The sequence below is a fragment of the Onychostoma macrolepis genome, chromosome 09 (assembly GCF_012432095.1).
Source record: "Onychostoma macrolepis isolate SWU-2019 chromosome 09, ASM1243209v1, whole genome shotgun sequence".
Classification (NCBI taxonomy): Eukaryota; Metazoa; Chordata; class Actinopteri; order Cypriniformes; family Cyprinidae; genus Onychostoma; species Onychostoma macrolepis.
Genome location: NC_081163.1, coordinates 35964860 through 35985020, shown reverse-complemented (window position 1 = coordinate 35985020; position 20161 = coordinate 35964860). Strand labels below are relative to the sequence as shown.

General features: G+C 36.4%; 1 protein-coding gene across 1 annotated transcript; it reads left to right on the top strand.

The window, feature by feature from the left end:
• The first annotated feature begins 1162 nt into the window (after positions 1-1162).
• Positions 1163-18940, top strand: ttf2 (transcription termination factor, RNA polymerase II). Its single transcript, XM_058788084.1, has 23 exons — positions 1163-1414; positions 1565-1676; positions 1842-1928; positions 2498-2567; positions 3320-4195; positions 5780-5900; positions 7448-7633; positions 7736-7893; positions 8253-8334; positions 11040-11138; positions 11287-11437; positions 12609-12714; positions 12843-13027; positions 13781-13934; positions 14182-14273; positions 14377-14456; positions 16063-16199; positions 16280-16444; positions 16820-16872; positions 17258-17411; positions 17549-17631; positions 18322-18396; positions 18629-18940. The coding sequence occupies exons 1-23, from the start codon at positions 1300-1302 to the stop codon at positions 18771-18773; spliced, it is 3486 nt and encodes a 1161-aa protein (XP_058644067.1). The 5' UTR covers positions 1163-1299; the 3' UTR covers positions 18774-18940.
• Positions 18941-20161: the final 1221 nt, after the last annotated feature.

The following is a 20161-nucleotide window of genomic DNA, read 5'->3' as shown; positions in this document are numbered from 1 at the left end:
GAAGCACAAACAGACTGTCTGCCTAAATACAACAATTTCGTCATTGTGTCATCATCACCAACAGTTTAGCTACACACAGAGAGTTCTGTTTGTGTTGCCCTTGAGTACGGTCTCATGCTAGTAGGCCAGTATTTAGTAGCCGTCAATGATATTTTGACAGTAAGTATAACAGCACGGAAAAAGTCAAAACATATCATATAATAACACAGATGCCACTCTGTGCATGTATCTCTGCGTGTGGCTTTAGCAGTTAATAACTGTATTACTGTTGGGTTTTCACTTCACTTTTACTCATCCTTTAGTAGCACTCATCCTCATGTGTCCTTTTCATGACGCTAAGAAATATTACTGCTCCAGATGGCATTTTACATAATTTAACAAATCTTTCTTCACAGAGCAGCAGCTACCTGACTGGTTAGAAGAAGAATCCAGCTTCAGACGAAGTGTGAGCCGAGCAGATGCTTTCATTTGTATTGTCAGCATGTGCGTTTAAACACTCGTGAGAAAATGAGACTCCAGATACTTGCTTGTTTATACATAATAAAAAAATGCTGGCTTGAAAATTACAAATACTGTCTGGAGGACACATAGATAACTGCAGTAATGTTCTAATGAACTTGATAAACTTCCAAAAAAGATTCACAATCATGAGATTAAAAATAAATAAAAGCAAGCCTCTTCATTTACAGGTATTTTATTATTTTATTTTATTTCATTTTATTTTTTACAATTAGAATGATGCAATTTATATTAATAATAATATTTACTATAGAAAGAAAGAAAAGAAGTAAGAGCAATTAAAAAACAAACAAACAAAAAAATATATATATTTATTTATCTATTACACAGAGGCCTCCAATAGAAGGTCTCTTTATTTGAAGGAAGTTATACTGATTTTCTTTCTTCTAGAAGCGTCTGGGAGATGATTTTCTTTGAAGCAAAATATGATTGGACATATTTTAATGTAAATCTTTCATCAAACCTATGATTTTCCTGTGACTGTGCAGCCTAGCCTGTCTCATGGTCAAGATCCTATGAATCATATTCAGAACAAAACATGTCCATTCATATGATGTGCCCATGGCTCCACCTGCTGTAACAGAAGAGTGTTTGAAGAACATTTGGAATTTATATATTTGGTCAGTTTAGGGCAACGCACCTGTACAAAACTTACTATTGTAAGAATAGCTTCCACCAAAACACCATAGTTGCTACTTTTATTGTTATTGATGTACAATGTCAGTACATTAGTACAGTAGTTTCAGCAAGGCGTTTATTGGCTACAGTGCAGATTACGTCATGAAAAGCGCGACAGCGGCGGGTGTTTGTGTCTACAGTGAAAGTGAAGCCGGTGATTTACATGAAACAAGGCGCTGTCATTATAAGATGGAAAGACTTCTGTGTGAAACACACGGTAAGTATCGTATTCTCGTTTATCACAGTGTAAAGCAGTTTCACTCTGTGTTCAAGCTGGCGACTTCTGATGCGTGAATGCGAAAGTACTGATTCAATTTATTTAATTTGTTTAACAAGACAAAGGGCTAATTCAACTTGTGTTGTTCAGGCAGTACATGCTTACTGAAGACCGGTGTGAAGGAAGGACCGAATAAGGGCAAAAGTTTTTATATTTGCACTGCGCGTGATGCAACGCCCTGCAACTTTACACTGTCTACAGAGTGAGTGCGCGCACCTTCATACATGCATTATAGTAATCTAAGTGATATGCATCATTTATTCTAATTTTATTTTCACTCTATTTATGCACGGATTTGATACAGATTGAGTGGTTTTGTTTATTTAAATCAAATGTGCATGAGTCAGTGTGTTGCCTTGTTTTTCAGGATCCCACCATCGCACTGCCTTCAGCATGAAGACTCCATGGTTGAACTTCAGACACTAATATACAATGAAAAACGGGACAAATACAAGTAAGGGTTACGCTGCATATCTACTGTGAGGATGGTGTTGGGAAGCACAGAGACCAATATGAACGATTACTCATAATATTAATAATTTTGAGTGTTGTGGAGCAAGCAACGGTCTTCTCAATGAAGTAAATGAAGCCCGAGAAGCAGCTCCGGATGTTAAAATAAGACTTTACTGTAAAATGCAATGCAACAAAGCCGAGATGAATTGTTTGTGTTGTACCTGACATATTGTGGAAATCACCCAAAGTTCAAATCCAATGGAAAGCTGCTGGATGAAGGGCACCTAAAACTCAGTCTGTATTAAGACATCCATCCAGTATTGGAATAACCATCTGATCATTCTGTTGATTACTTTCATAACCACACATCATATTTTTGAGTAAAATAACACTATATATTCAAGTGTCGCAATGTAGGTTGTTGTAAGGTTAGTAAAAAATTCAAGAGGACTCTTTTCTGAACATGTATGCATTTTTCTAGGCACAGTCCTTGTAATTGACTGCAACGAAAGGTAAATAGGAAAGGATTCTAAATCCACGCCGTTAATACTTTATTTCTTTCATAATCAGGTTGTTTTATCGCTGTATGCTTGGAAAATCTGAAGGACAGAAGTGGTGTGGTTGTGTTCCGTGGAGAGAGGTACACATTTGATTTTTTCTTCTTAAAAGAGTTCCTTATTTAATTTATTTCTCTTTTTTTCTCTTAGTTTATACACTGCAAAAAAATGCTTTTCTAACCTAGATGTTTAGTCTTGTTTCCAGCCAAAATATCTACAAATTCTTAAATCAAGAAGGATTTTCTATACAAGTAAAAAATTATGGTCTTGTTTTCAGAAAAAACATGTCAAAATTAAGTGAGTTTTTGCTTGAAACAAGCAAAATAATCTTCCAATGGGGTAAGAAAAATAATCTTATGTCAAACAGAAAACAAGATTATTTTGCTTGTTTCAAGCAAAAACTCACTTAATTTTGACATGTTTTTTCTGAAAACAAGACCATAATTTTTACTTCTTGATTTAAGAATATTTATATATTTTGGCTGGAAGCAAGACCTTCTACAAATAGGCTGTTCCACATATATATTTGTAAAATGCATAACAGAGATATATACTTACACCACACAATTGTTTCACACATATTCCACATAACTACATGTTTTGTATTTATGGTATCATCTAAGTATGTTTTGTCTTATGTACTGCTTCAAAACTAAAACAAATAAGATGCTGTGAGGCACAAGCTAAAAAAAAAAAAAAAAAAAAAGAGAGGCACACATGTATTTTCTAAAATTATATTAACATTAAAAAAAAAAGTTAGCATATTTGTGTCCACTTTTTGTTTTTAAAATTATGAATTTATTTCTTGAGACAATTCACTACGACCTTCTTGCAGAAAAACCCTGAGAAAAGGACTGATTTGTCAGAGAAAGATCTTCAATCCTCAAGCCTCACTCCTGTCAGAAACCCTTTCAAAGTCAAGACAAAACAGGACAAGTCTTCAGAACGCGAGAGAGATCCAGATGCTGAGATCAATGGTGATAACAAACGTGTGAACGGTAAAGATCACAGCAGTGCTAAAAAGAAAGAAGAGCGGTCCGAGACAACAGAGATAGAAGGGAATAACAAGAATGGGTCAGATGGTCAAAGCGGGTTGGACAGAGAGGGGAAAGACTCAGAGTCTTGGAGGAACAAGAAACTTCCCGCTGGGATGAAGATAAAGAAGAGAGCGTCTGATGATGAGAGGTTCAGGAGCACCGCAGAGAGTCCTGAGAGTCCAAACTCTGTGGACGAAAGTGTTCAAGGACCGAGTGAATCCGAGACCAGCCTCAAACACCAGCAGGAGAAGAAGCCTACAAAAACAGGCGGCTCTGCACAGAGCTCATCCGGATGCGATAAGAAAGCTTCAGTAGAGAATGAAACAAAGGATGACCGCTCAAACAAGCAAAGCACTGCTGCTTCAAAATCAGCTCCGGATAAAACTCAAAGCTCCGCATCGCAGGACGGCCCAGTTTCTGAAAAACCCACAGCACTTAATGTTCAGAAGGCCGTAGCGAAGCAGAGTCAGGCAGAGGACCGGTTTGGTGAGTGGAGCGACGAGGAGGATGATGTTCAGCTGGTGTCGGTACAGAGTGCTCCGACTCCAGCCGCACCTGTTCAGAAAACACTCACCTCTTATCCTGGTTTCCAGCCTGCTTCTAAAGTCCAGGGTCGGTCTGAGGACCCCGGGGCCCTCCACAGCCATCTCACAGCCCAGCTCAAGCAGAAGAAGGTTACCCATCCTTTACTGTTGTCTTGTTTGTTACAGTTAATATTATGTAATAGTCATGATGCATTACAAATTTGATTCAGCTGGTTATGCTTAACCTCCTGAGACCCTGCGTCCTCATATGTGACCCTGGACCACAAAAGCAGTCTTAAGTCGCTGGGGTATATTTGTAGCAATAGCCAAAAACACATTGTATGGGTCAAAATTATCCATTTTTATTTTATGCCAAAAATCATTAGGATATTAAGATCATGTTCCATGAAGATATTTAGTGAATTTCCTACTGTAAATATATCAAAACTTAATTATTGATTAGTAATATGCATTGCTAAGAACTTTATTTTGGACAACTTTAAAGGTGATTTTCTCAATATTTAGATTTTTTTTTGCACCCTCAGATTCCAGATTTTAAAATAGTTGTGTCTCGGCCAAATATTGTCCAACAAACCATACATCAATGGAAAGATTATTTATTCAGCTTTCTGATGATGTATAAATCTCAATTTAAAAAAATTGACACTTATGACTGGTTTTGTGGTCCAGGGTAACATATGAGGACATTATGTTTTAGTGATTTCTCTGAGACGTTACATGTCACAGTTTTAAGTCTGGATGTCCTGTACAGAGCACATTCAGGGCTTTTCAGAGATACTAAATGTTTCATTGTAACCACTCCCTCTCCTTGGTCTTCAAATTTATCATTTAAATCTGACTAATTTTTAAACTGTGTGTCATACATCAACATCTCAGGAAAATGTTATGGGGTTTCAAATCAAAATTTGACTTTCTGTTACAAAACAGGACGTTGATTTCATACATGTCCTCATATGAAGACACCTGGGGCCTGTTTCATAAAATAAGTTTAGCAGCTGATTTGTCAGTTTGATTTGGTTCAAAATAAGTCTGACTAACTGAAATAAGCCTGGCTTATTTGGTAAACTTGTTTTATGAAACAGCCCCCGCCGGGACTAAAAGCATGTTTGTTACGCATTTTGGGAAACAAAACAAATGAATAGGAAAGAAATTATATTTCAATATTTCTATGAAATACTATATATTATTATGAAAATCTTGTCAATTATTACTCCCATTATTATACTTATTTTTTCATTCTATGTTGCCCCAAAAATATTAATATGCAAATGAGATTTCGTTTAGAGATGCATTGTATATAACGAGAAAATCCGTTTATGGCCATTTTACACACATTTTGCATTAAAAAAAAAAAAATGGTATATCAAATCATTCTGTTGTGACATAGTTGAGAATCATCTTTATGCAATGTTTGGTTAAAAAAAAAGCATATATATATATATATATATATATATATATATATATATATAAAAACTAAACTGAAAACTAAAATGTATTGGTGATTTTATAAAATCAATTGTTTTTGCCTGTGCATGTTCATTCATGTCTTTTTATTTAAAAAAAAAAAAGAGTCCCGATGTCCTCCACCAAGGACATGGCATAGCTTATGAATTATAATTTTTTTTTTTTTTAAACAATGTAATGACATGCCCATCTTCTCCAGGTCTCAGGAGGTTAGGGTTCCTCACTCTCTGTGTGCTCTGTCTCTCCCAGGCCACTCTTTCAGTGGTGAATGTGTCGGCTCTGCCAGATAAAGGGGAGCGTTTGAAGAGTCAGGTGAAGGAGCTGGAAGAGGCTCTGGAGTCTCTGAGTCTGACCACGGAGTCGCTGTCTGGTGAGGCTCGCTTTATTTTTGGGTCAATGACGCTCATTATTCTTTCAAGATCTATCTGTAAATTATTTAGTATACATGATTTATACATGACTTGAATGTACCTCTTTTATTATGAGTATGTTTTTATTTACCAAATTAAAATGTATTTTGTTGTTTTCTGGGGATGCATACACTACCATTTAAAACGTTTGGGGCCAATAAGTTTTGTTTTGAAAAAATTAATACATTTATTCAGCAAGGATACATTAAATTAATTAAAAGTAACAAAGACATGTATAATGTTGCAGTCTATTTCCATTTAAATTAAATACTGTTCTTTTGAACTTTCTATTCATACAAGTATCCTGTAAAAAAAAAAAAAGAAAATCACGGTTTCCACAAAAATAAATGTTTGTTGAGCAGCAAATCAGCATATTAGAATGATTTCTGAAGATCATGTTACACTGAAGACTGCAGTAATGATGCTGAAAATACAGCTTTGCCATAACAAGAATTAATTGCATTTTAAAATATTCAAATATTATTTAAACTCTTATTATATTTCATAATATTGCTCTTTAACTGCATTTTGTGATTAAAATAAATGCAGCTTTGGTGAGTACAAGGCACAAAAACCTCACTGTCCCCAATCAATGTGTAAAAGAATAAATGTTAGGCTGATGCAACTGTCCTGATGTCATAATGAAGGCAAAAGCCTCATTATCAGGATGACATTTTTGGATTTCAGTGATTTAGCATAATGTTTTATTACTATTTTATTATTACTTTTTTTTTTAACAAAATTACAGTTTATTAATATTTGAAAAACTTTTCAAAACCATGGGGCCTAACTAATTTGTAGAAAAAAGAACATAAAACAGGAAACAATGTTATATATTTGGGACCCCTGTAGATCCTCATGACTTTTTCAATATCAGAAAGTTTTTTTTTTTTTTTAGATCATCAGATAATTTGACCTTTTTCATGACAAGTCAAGGCTGTAACATGCTTCCTAAAAAAAAACATAATGATGTTTATGAATTAAAGTGCCCCTATTATGGGATATGAAAGGGAATCCCCAACAACAAGTTGACATGCATGCAAGGTCAAAAAACATTTTAATTTTCTTATAATATGCATTTATTTTTACCTTACTTGCTCAACGACTCCCAAACGATTCGCTCAATGATTCATTTTTCCAAACCCCTCCTTTATGTGACTCTAATCTGCAGTGATTGGTCCGATTTCATTTAAAGCAGTGTTTGTGAGCTTTTAACGCTTCGAAAGCGACACCTAGTGGCAAATAATGAATTTGCATTTTCATTCAGACCAATGCCAGCAAAGTGATGATTAATTTCTTTTGAGAGACAATAACTTCATACACGGTGCACTTTCAGATTTAAAGCTTTGCAGGATGTTTTCATTCACTGAGAGCTGTTACACACTGCATGAAAGCTCATCTTCAAAAATCCATAATAGGGGCACTTTAATAATTAATAAAAATTAAGCTTGATAAGCTTAATACCCTTATACTGAAGAAATACTGAAGAAATTCAAATGAATCTCAGATAAAGAGTCTCAGGATAAAGTCAAATCGGAGGCAGAACATAAAGCAGCACACAGCCATTCCAATCCATTCAGTCGTCCTGGAAGCACCGTCCTCCTGCCCGCCGCTCCAGCTCTCGTGATGAAGGAGTCCTCTGGTAGCTCACTGGGTCTGAACCTGAGCCAAGGCTACTCCCAGATGTTTGGAGGTATAGTGTTTAATCTCATTCTTCTCCTATAAATTGGTGCTTTGTGTGCCCATCTCATTAGTGAGCGCATTGATGTGCTGATTTGGCCGGTTGTCTCTGCAGTGAATCCTCAGAGCCAGGCTTTCTATGGTGGCAGGATGACTGAGAACAGACTGCTGGCTGTCCGCAATGCCACCACTGAGACCATCGACCATCTGCACGACTCGCTGGAGTCCTGCCCTTCAGAAGACACAGAGGCACCGGATCCCAAAGGAATCAAGGTAAGCCGGTTCAGGCTTTAAAGCTGTCTGCATATTATAATGCCATCATAGTCAAATGTGCATAAATTGAATTATACAGCTGTACTGTAAAAGAGTAAAAGTAAAAACCTCATGATCAGGAGTGCAAAATATTTAAATGCAGGACGGAATTTGAAAATCTGATGATTGGACTGCAAAATAGATATTGAAGTGTAAATGCAAATTAGTAGACTTGCCACTTGTTCAATATAAGAAGTTACATTTTTCATTTTATTGCTAACTTTTAATTCATCAAATTAATTTCATATTTGTTGTGGAATAATTTGCTGAATAGTTAAGTATACAGTTAGATTGTATAAAAGATGATTTTATTTCACAAGGTGGCGCTGTTGCCTCATCAGAGGAGAGCTCTGGCCTGGCTGCTGTGGAGAGAGACACAGAAACCATGTGGCGGAATTTTGGGTAATACTCATCATTTTTATTAATATTTTGATTGAGATTGATATTTTATATATGCATATATATTTAATATATGTATTTGTGATGTTGTTTTTTATTTATTTTTTAATTTAGTCTGTAACACTTTAGAATAGGGAACACTTATTCACTATTAACTATGACTTTTCCCTCAATACAATCTTAATTTGCTGCTTATTAATAGTTAGTAAGGTAGTTGTTAAGTTTAGGTGTTGGGATGTAGAATAAATTCATGTAGAATAAGTCACTAATATGTGCTTAATTACTACTAATAAATTGCTAATGTTCTAGTAATATGCATGCATAGTTAAGAGACCCTAAATTAAAGTGTTACCATTTAGTCAGTAAAATATTTATTATAAAGTAAACCCTGACAGGATGATCAGGGGCTCCAGTGTGAGTTCAGTGTGAGTTTGGCAACATTGCATTCTCCAATTTATAATACAAACACTTACAAAACAAATTAGTGGGAACTAAATATTGATTCAAGTTAAAATTATTGGTCTCACTTTATATTAGGTGGCCTTAACTACTGTGTACTTGCATCTAAAAATGAGTACAATGTACTTATTGTGTTCATATTGTATTGCAAAACATGTTTGCAAGTATTTTTTATTTTTTTAAACAAGTGAAAAATCATGCCAATAACTTTTTTTTTTTTTTTTCAATCAATATATTTAATTTGAAGGGAGTCAATGACTGGTCTGAAAAAACAAACAAACATGTTTTTAAAACATTTACTAAGAGAAAATGGTTTGAATACACTTAAGAAGTCTGATGTTTTTCTTCAACATTTTTATCAGACACCTAGGCTATATATAGGTTTCTGTGTAAGCACTGTACTTCTGAATGGGCTGAGGCTGGGATTTAGCTGATTTGAAATTAAAGTATTTGATGAACGTATATTATGTGCCGAGAGCATTCACTCAGTATCGTTATCTCATTTTTGACAGATATGGCTTTTAGAGGCTTTTGCATCAGAAACTTGGAACATTAAATAACAACGACAGAGACGACATTTGAAAAACATAACATTCTATGACTCAAAACACTTTTTACATTTTTTTTTATTTAACTTTTATTTAAAACAATTAAATCCAGTATCATATGTGAGCACAAATATATATACACACACAAGCATACACACCTTCCCACCACACACTCAAAAATCATGCACACATATCCCTGCACTCAATACAGTACATGCCTACAATTTATATGACCTAATAAATAAATAAATAAATATAGACTCTAAGCATTGAAATAAATGATCAAATCTGAAGACTATTTAAAATTGCTGTTTAATAAAACTATTCAAGTGTAAATGATATCATAATTTTGATAAAACACAAAATATGGCAGAACATATATATATATATATATATATATATATATATATATATATATATATATATATATATATATATATATATATATATATATATATATATAGGCACAATGTCCCCTTTGGTGCATGACGTCTATTGAGTGGACAGATATGTTTTCTGTCACAGAAAAAATGTACAAGAAAAATATTGTTAAAATTTAGATTAAGATTTTTGACATTCCTATTTAGCTGAAAATTATTTTTTTGTACCTGTCTGGTTTTCTGAGAATAAAAGGATTCATCATTTATTCCTGAGGCAATTGGTGCATCTCATCTTCCCTCTGCCTTTTTGAATATAAGATGCAATATCTCAAAACAAAAAATGGAGACAAAGACAATAATTAAATGGAATTGTAGACAGGGCTTTGGGGGTTCACCACTTGGTGGTTGGAACATGGTACTACAACCTAAATGGTTCAAAATGGGTTCCAAACATCTGTCCACTGTAGTGGACACATGCATGAAAGGGTTAACACATAAATGCAATGCAAAACAGGTATGTATACAACAAGTGCATTGTATCAAATGATTAATTTAAATGCAAGTACACAGTCATTAAGGCCACTTAATATAAAGTGGAGCCAAATTATTTTATAATGCAATGAACGTTTTTAAATGTATTAAAATGAAGATTTAGCGGTCAGTTCTTGAAGCCTAATATTAAACTACATCCAGTTCAGTCCACTGTCCACATAAAAGGCAGATTTTTTTCACCATAAAATTAAGTCTACACCCTTTTCACATTTCTTCTGTTCTCAGAGGCAGAAGTTGACGTACTTCTAAACCTCTATAGTGGTGTTTTACATTTTAAAAGAGGCAAAAATATTGCATAATTACACTGAAAAAATGGCTTATCTTACTAAGTAAAATATTCTTAAAACAACCCCACTGGCAGATAATTTATCTTGTTTAATGCAAAATGCACTTAATTTTGTTTTCTTTCTCCTGGAAACACGACTAAATATCTTAAGTCGTTTTCCTTATCTGGTAAAAGTATCTTGATTTAAGAATTTTTAGATATTTTGACTAGAAACAAGATAAAAATACAAAGTAATGTAAGCCATTTTTTTTGCAGTGTAGTTACAGTGGACAGAAGGCTGTCAAAATTAATTGTAGCTAACTTTTTTTTGTAATTCAGTGACGAGGTAAAATAACACAAATGATAGTGTTATAAATATACATTTTTTAAAAAACAATGAAAATATTTAATTTTGCTAGATTTACAGTGTTTGTAACTGTGGAAACGTGTCTTCGTTTATGAAAAGGGTTCATTAATTGTTTGAAATGTTTGTTTTTTGTGAAGCTGATGACATGGGCCTGGGGAAGACTCTCACAATGATCGCCCTCATTCTGGCTCAGAAAAAGAAGAATGAAAAACTGGAGGAATGGATTTCTAAAAACGGTATCCATCAGTAATTAATAGGTCACAATCTTAGATCTTCAGTCCGTGTATGTTCGTGTTTTATCTGATTGGAGCTTTCTGCTGTTCTCAGGGCTGTTGTGTACGCTAACAAATTCATGATTGCATGTGTCATAATTACCATCCTCAGATTCAACCACAGTGGCTTCTCAGGGGACGTTGATCATCTGTCCTGCTTCTCTGCTGCATCACTGGAAGAAAGAGATTGAGAAGCGTGTGAAGAGTAGCCGTCTCAGTGTGTATTTGTACCATGGCCCCAACCGACAGAGGAGTTCAGGCGTGTAGGCCGCACACTTTCATTGATATTTTTTCATATGCAGTGGCATTCATACAGTGCCGTGAAAAGGTTTTTGCATATTTTACACTTGAATGATTCAGATCATCAAACAAATTTTAATATTAATTAAGTTAATATTTTAATTAAATAAGTTTTCAAATAATGATTTCATTTATTAAAGGAAAAAGGCTGTCCAAACCTGCCTGGCCCTATGTGAAAAAGTAATTGCCCCCTAAATCTAATAACTGGTTGTGCCACACTTTGCAGCAACAACTGCAATCAAGCGTTTGCGATAACTGACAATGAGTCTTTCACATCGCTGTGGAGGAATTTTGGCTCACTCTTCTTTGCATAATTGTTTTAATTCAGCCACATTGAAGGGTTTTCAAGCATGAATGGACTGTTTGAGGTCATGCCACAGCATCTCAATTGGATTTAAGTCTAGACTTTGACTTGGCCACTCCAAAACCTTCATTTAGTTTTTCTTGAGCCATTCAGAGGTGAACTTTCTGGTGTGTTTGGGATCATTGTCCTACAAAGCAGCCTCAGACCATCACACTGCCACCACCATGTCTGACTGCTGGTGTGATGTTCTTTTTATGAAATGCTGTGTTGGTTTTACGCCAGATGTAACGGGACACACACCTTTCAAAAAGTTCAACTTTTGTCGCATCAGTCCACAGAATATTTGCCCAAAAGTCTTAATCAAGATATTTTTTGGCAAATGTGAGACGAGCCTTTGTGTTCTTTTTGGTCAGCAGTGGCCTGGGTGCGTCTAGTGAAATTTAACACCGCTTTCTAAAATAATGTGGTTGATCACAGTTCTTTCATGATTTAATAGGTTAAACGATTAATTTTTCACGTATGCCAGGTAGGTTTAGACAGTTTTTTTCCCCTTAATAAATGAAATCATCATTTAAAAATTGCATTTTGTATTTACTTGTGTTATCTTAGTGTAATATTAAAACTTGTTTGATGATCTGAATCTTTTAAGTGTGACAAATATGCAAAACAATTCAAAATCAGTAAGGGGGCAAAAACCTGTGTCCAAATACTTTTTATGGTCACTGTACAATTGCAATTATTCAGTTTTGTTTTGTCTTTTTGTCTCTCTCACTTTTTCTTTTGCTTGTCATCTTGCTTAACCTGTCCTCTTTCTAATCTGTCTCCACCAGCCTTGCCGAGCATGATGTTGTGATCACCACATACAGTCTGGTGTCTAAGGAGATCCCGGTGCAGAAGGAGGATGCGGAGAAACCCTCTAAGGACTCTGATCATGTGGTACGAATAGTGACCTCAACATCTGAATGATTAATTTAATAGCTGAGATGTTTGAGGGCCTGGACCTGTTTTGTTTTCTGAGCGCCTCTGAGAGGTTGTTTTAAGAAGTTATTTGCTTCTTGTCTCAGGCCACAGACCTGCCTCCTCTGTTACGTGTTGCCTGGGCACGTGTGATTCTCGATGAAGCTCACAACATTAAGAACCCAAAAGTCCAGACATCCATGGCGGTGTGTAAGCTGCGGGCCCGATCACGCTGGGCTGTTACTGGAACCCCTATTCAGAACAACCTGCTGGATATGTATTCACTCCTCAAGTATGTTCAGTTTGCCACAAAATTCTTTCACAATGAACAATTTCTAGCTATTTAAGACACACTACACCACAAATGTAACAATAGCAATATTCCGGGATCTCAAGTGGGCGTAAGGCAGCAAAAACATTTTTGGCATTCAAATCCATCTTATTTTTATGTATCCTGGAAAAAAAAAAAACATGCCTTTTTTATGTTCACAGTCCTTTATATAAACCCCAGATTGGTTTTTTAAGCATTTGGCATCTCATCCAAAGTGACATTGGATTCAAGGTATAGATTTGATCTGTTCTTGTAATTCCTCGGATATCTAACATGTGATCTTGACATTGCTGGCGTCACACTATATTGTTCGAGCTGAGGAATGCAAAGTGTCTCAGTCTGAGCAGACATATCTGATTTGATGTGTTTTCCATAAGTCAGGAGTCAGAACACGACGGCTGTGCTCAATAATTTCTACAGCTGTGTCTGAATTCAATACATTTTACTGTTTCCTCTCCTGGCAAATCGACGTGTAGAAAATGGTGAATTGTTTCGGTGCACAATGAGACAAAGTATATGTGTAATATGTCTTTTACCCTTAATACGCTTCATATTAAGAAGTATCTGGATATAGTTCAGCCAGACAGCATTTACACATTTTTCCCGGTGTCTGTTGCCTTGAAAAGCCAAATAATCTGCAGCACAGTGCTTTAACGACTCTGTTATAGCGACTTATTTACTTGAACTGCTGTTGTTTTTGCACATGCTCTGCAGGTTTCTGAGATGCTCTCCATTTGACGAGTATAAGCTGTGGAAGGCTCAGGTGGATAATGGCTCAAAGAGAGGAGGAGAGAGATTGAACATCCTCACCAGAGCTCTGCTGCTTCGCAGGACCAAAGATCAGCTGGATGCTACAGGAAAACCACTGGTACACACACACACACACACACACACACTCAGTGTTTAGGAAAACCACTGGTACACACACAAACTCATAGCCTAGAAATGATTAAAAACTCAAGGATTGAAAAACTGGAAATATCAGGGACATTTTAAACTGTGGCTTCCAGGTCTGGAAATTAATATGAAAGTTAGCCGCAATCACAAATGACACAAATTTATGGAAATGTATTGTTAACCTGAGGAATCCTGAAATGTTTGTGCTTCTGCTTCAGGTCTCTCTGCCTGATCGGACGTGTGAGGTTCACAGGTTGAAGCTCTCTGAAGATGAACAGGCTGTATATGATGTTGTGTTTGCTCAATCCAGGTTCATCATCTCACTGAACATCCATCTGTTTGTGTATTCAGTACCTTCCACTTCTTGATGTTTTGCATGCATGGTGTGATTGTCTTGTCTTTTTCCTTCCCAGGTCCACACTGCAGAACTATCTGAAGAGACATGAGGAAGGAAACACTAAAAAGGGTGACAGTAGTAATCCTTTTGAGAAAGGTAAGCAGTATCTGTCACTGTAAGCGAAGGATTGAGTTATTAACAGTTAATGAGCATTTGATAGCAATCTGTTTTTCTAAATTAAACTAGTCTCACGCTTACAGTCTTAAGTTTCAGTTGTATGTTCTGAAAGTGTGTGTTTCAGGATTAACCACTGAATCTCTGTGTGGCTTTGTAGCCTCCTTTCTCACTAAATAACTGAGCTTTTTTTCTCAGGTTCGTTACAGTAGTCTGTGTTTTTGTTTTAAATGTAAATCATTTTCTCACTAAAGCTGATATGTGCTTCCAGTGTACATAAACCTTTTATGGCAAGCTCCAAAGGGTCAAATGTATTTCACACATTTATTAAAACATTCATTAAACCCTTCACTAAGCCCAAAATATGCCAAGAAAATATACCCCACACCATTACATCACCGCCTTTTTTTTTTCGGCCCATTCTCTGTAACCTGTAGAGGTGGTTGTGTGTGAAAACCCCAGTAGATCAGCAGTTTCTGAACTACTCTGAATATGGCAAGTATGTTGGCTTGATCTAAGTCACTTAAATCATATTTCTTCCCCTATTCTGATGAGTGAGATCCATGAACTTAACTGAGTGTGTCAGATAAGATACAAAATGTGCAGAGCAGTGGGTTCCCAGTACTGGAATTGAGAACCACTGTGGTCTGTCTGAAGGGATGCGACATGTACTTTTGAAATGTGTGTTGGCAGTGTGTGTACACAACCACCCTATAATGATAAAGATCCACCCAGTGGTTTTTATTTAATCTCCTTAAATCATTACCTCTTTCTCATATCGAGCCGATCTCAGAAGCCTGTCGGTGTGATGTCACACAGACCCAGGCCCCTCCCACAATTGTTTGATTGACACTGGTGTTTTACCTTAGACCTGCCCTGAGTGAGCTGTCATCAGTCCTCCATTGTTTCACCGCCGGAGCAGATGTAGTCAAGAATGTCTCTTAAGCGATTGAGGTGTTCTGTTGTTGGTTGTAATAATGAACATAGCAGTCGTCATTTACTCTTGACATCTGATCCACTGGAAATACAGTAGATTTACATTTGTTTCTGAAGGGAATGCTCCCTCAATCTACCTAAATGTGTCTATCTTTACACGTGATCCAGCTTCACCTCCAGAAGAAATGAGTGTAAGGGTTTTTTAATGAATGTTTGCAAATCGCCTTTCCTAATAATGTCCTAATTAGCAAGTTTACCGTCTCTCAGAGAGAAGCTCGGAAGAGAGGAGGGGTCAGCAAAGCTCATTTGCATTTAAAGTGGCATGCAATAAAACGGCTTGCTGTAAACAGAACACCGTTTTTACACTGTCAAAATCAGCTGTTTTACACTACCGAACTATGTTACAGACTTTTCACTAAGACCCTAAAGAATCATATCAACTTGAAAATGGGCATCCGATGACCCCTTTAACAAAGCTCACTTCGAACTTTGCAGCCTTTGTAGTCGTAGCCCCAAGTCTGTGTTCTTCAAAGGATACAACCTTCAAATTGGCATAATGAAGTGGCCAGTGAGTGTAGTTCAGGGCTTGTGTGGGACTGTTCATTTACCGATACAGGTAAAGAAGGTAATTGAGAGCTTGTTTGTGTCTCAGTTGCACGAGAGTTTGGGATGTCTCAGCAGGAACCGCTGTCTTCCTCTCAGCAGCCTCAGGGCTCCAGCACCATCCACATCTTATCACTGCTGCTGCGTCTCAGGCAGTGCTGCTGCCACCCGTCTCTGCTCAAGAAGGTGACGTTCCCTCTCTGTGTCACACACTCTTATTACACACTTTCACGTACTAACACAGTGTGTATGATGTGTTTTTCCAGACTCTGGATCAGTCGGAGATGCAGGGGGATGGTGTAGCTCTGACTCTAGAAGAGCAGCTGTGTGCTTTGTCTCTATCTGAGCCCTCTGACCCTAAAGACACTGTGTCCCTCAACGGCAACCGCTTCTCCTCTGAGCTCTTCCAGGACACTCGTGAAAGCACTAAGGTGAACATCATCTCCTGCACCTTGCTGTGTGCATTTTATTTCCAGTATCCACCTTTTTTTCTACACCCCGTGACGTTTTGAGCTAACTATTTGAGTAACTTCAGGGGGAGTGACCATTTTGAGAGCCATGTAAAAACCTGGGAAAGAAATGTAAGAGATTTTAATTCGATATAAAAACAGAAGAGAAGAAAATCAGGAGGAATGGAACACAGCTATTTGAAATTATTTGTTTCAGTCATTTTGAACGGATATTCCCTAAACCGGAAGTGCCTCCCATAATTTTAAACATAGTAGACTGACTCGTTCAGAAAAAGGTGGATATGTGTGTCATTTGTCACTATGCTCTTTGTGATGTCATTTATTTATTTACTTCAGATTTCAGCCATTCTGACAGAGTTGAGAGAAATTAGGAAGAAAGATCACAAAAGGTATGTCAACTGGACTTTCAGTTTCGGTAAACGATAAAACCTTTAAATATCTTCAGATCTCCATCTGGTTCTTATTATCAGTAGATCCACATGAATAACTCCTATGTGTGGGAAGCCTAAATAATGTGTCTTTATTCTGAACATGGAGTTTTAAAAGGGAAAAGTACCTCTTGGTTCTATCATAAACATAAGATAGTAAATGTAAATTTTCCACTGAGGTAAAAGTCATTAGAAGATACATTGCAAGTTTTCCTCACTATGTCTTTGTTGTTTGATCTCATTTAACAGTCTATTATTATTTCAGTCTGACATCAACCATGTACTATATTGAGATTCCCAAAACCAGTTTGTAATTTTTGCAATCTTTCCATTTTGAACCCTGCAGTGTGATTGTGTCTCAGTGGACCAGCATGCTGCATATCGTTGCTGTTCACTTGGAGAAAATGGGGCTAAAGTTCTCAGTAATTGATGGCACGGTCAATCCTAAACGCAGAATGGACCTAGTGGAGGAGTTCAACACTAACCCTAAAGGACCACAGGTATATGGCATATTCCTTCACATTGACATCACAGCAGGTCTGACTTGTTGAGCATCTGTAATTTCACTGACTGCTAATGTGTTTAGTTGGTTTGTCAGGAATTAGAAAGATGTTCATTGTTGGCCTTGATGTTGCAGGTGATGCTGGTGTCTCTGTGTGCTGGAGGTGTGGGAATCAATCTGATTGGAGGGAATCATCTGTTTCTCATGGACATGCACTGGTGAGCCACTTCACACGTTTTTAAGAAGTTTTAATGAATATGTATTAATACAAATTTCAGTGTTACACAGAAGATCTTTATATGTGACCCTGGAGCACAAAACCAGTCTTAAGTCGCTGGGGTATATTTGTAGCAATAGCCAAAAATACATTGTATGGGTCAAAATTATCGATTTTTCTTTTATGCCAAAAATCATTAGGATATTAAGTAAAGATCATGTTCCATGAAGATATTTTGTAAATTTCTTACCGTAAATATATCAAAACTTAATTTTAGATTAGTAATATGCATTGCTAAGAACTTCATTTGAACAACTTTAAAGGTGATTTTCTCAATGTTTATATTTTTTTGCTCCCTCAGATTCCAGATTTTCAAATAGTTGTATCTCGGCCAAATATTGTCTGATCCTAACAAACCATACATCAATGGAAAGCTTATTTATTCAGCTTATTCTGATGTATAAATCTCAATTTTGAAAAATTTACACTTAAGACTGGTTTTGTGGTCCAGGGTCACATATGAGTAATTTCAGTCTCTTGAATGCCGGTTACACCATCAGTCTAAAGTCTAATTTATAAAACAACACAAACACAAACAATAACTGCTTTGGTTCACACTGTAAACTGATTTGCAAGTGGATTGCTTCAGAGAGACCGTGAACGTGTATAAGAACTGGGCCTTGATTCACAGGAATCCAGCACTAGAGGACCAGGCCTGTGATCGGATCTATAGGGTGGGACAGTCGCGGGATGTTACAATTCACAGGTGAGGATTTGATGTTGCTTGTATTCAGTTATAGACAGATAGTTACACAGTTAAGTAGTGGTTCTTAATGACCAGAAAAGACCGCTTCATGAATGAGATGAGCCCCAAAAAAAAACATGTTCTGTAAAGATTTTGAGGTAATATGGCATGTGGCATATTTTCCTATCAAGCAAAGAAACATTAGCAGCAGTCAGATTGATTGCATGGTGTCAAGCGTGTCATCTCCCCGCAGGTTTGTGTGTGACGGGACAGTTGAAGACAAGATCTCTTCACTACAGGAGAAGAAGAAGGAACTGGCTCAGAAAGTCTTGTCTGGAACTGGATCCTCATTCACTAAACTGTCTCTGGCAGATCTCAGGGTCATCTTCGGTGTGTGATATGCATTTTATTTCATAAAACTAATATTAATCTACAAACATCATTTTATCTACTTTCGTTGTTGTCTTGAATCCGTTATTGTATTTCTAGGAAGATATCATGAAATCAAAGACTTTATATTCAAATGGCTAATGTTTACATTGAATAAATTTAAAGGATGTCACTATGCAATTGTCATGAAATATTTTTTTCATCTCAGTTCCTTGCTAAACTTGATTTTAACATGAGCACACTCATCTAGAGAGGAGAGGTTACACAAACAAAGCTAGACTAGAGACAATGGAAACATGAGGGTTATTTTAAAACATTTAATGTAAAAGACACTAAAGTGCCTTAATGTGGTGTTTGCATAGTTTATCGCAGATGAAGTGAATTAAATGCAATATTTGTTAAATACACAGACATTTCAGTGACGTTTTCCTGAAGCAACAGAAACACTTTTCATGTAGGCCTACTGTTTAATACAGCACCGTCTGTGCAAGAATAAAGAGAGCATAGATCATATTTAGATATATTTTTAGGAATGAAAAATTCGGTTTTGCAAATGTTTGAAATGTGGCATTCAAAAGGAAAGTTTGCTATCAAATAGCACACCTAGTTTCCCAACTGATGACGATGAGCGCAGATGCTGCAACCCCAGCTGCACCGACCAAAAGCACGATGGGAAACGACTTGCTGACAACACAGCTTAATGCTCATTAGTTCAAGAAACCATGATGTTTTGTTCTCTTCTAAAATATTTATTTGTATCTGATATCATGTCATTGTTTAAATTATGTATGAACATTCCCACACACTTGACAGTTCGATCTCTGTGAACAGTTGATTGTCATGTTTCTAAAAAAATTCTAAAATACATGTTTGTATTAAAGTAAAAATGGATAAATACGTTTTTTCAAATGGAATTAAATACTTTGAGTGTGTTGTTCATCATATTTAAAACCAACAGAACTGAAATTATATCCTGTCTATAAGCAACACAGTGCATGAGTGTGAATAACGCGATATCCCCATTTGATCTCGTAGACTTCAAGAGGTCAAACCCTGACTTTCACTCCTCCCCTCACTGCCTCACGAGGTTAGGCGCATCTGAAATGAACCTTAGAAGTGTAGTAATTCAGAAAGTGTTACTCGAGATATCAGTTATCCAAAATCCAAAAACTATTGTTTTCTATACCTTCCATTGATAAAATATGGTCAGCTGGTAACAAGTTTTTATTGCCGAATACGGTAAAGGAAATGTATTTTTAGAATATTGCACATATTACCCCTATAATGTTTTTCAGGGGTCATATGATGCGATTAAGTTTTCCTTTCTCTTTGGAGTGTTACAAGCTGTTTGTGAATAGATAAGATCCCTGAAGTTGCAAAGACTAAAGTCTCAAAA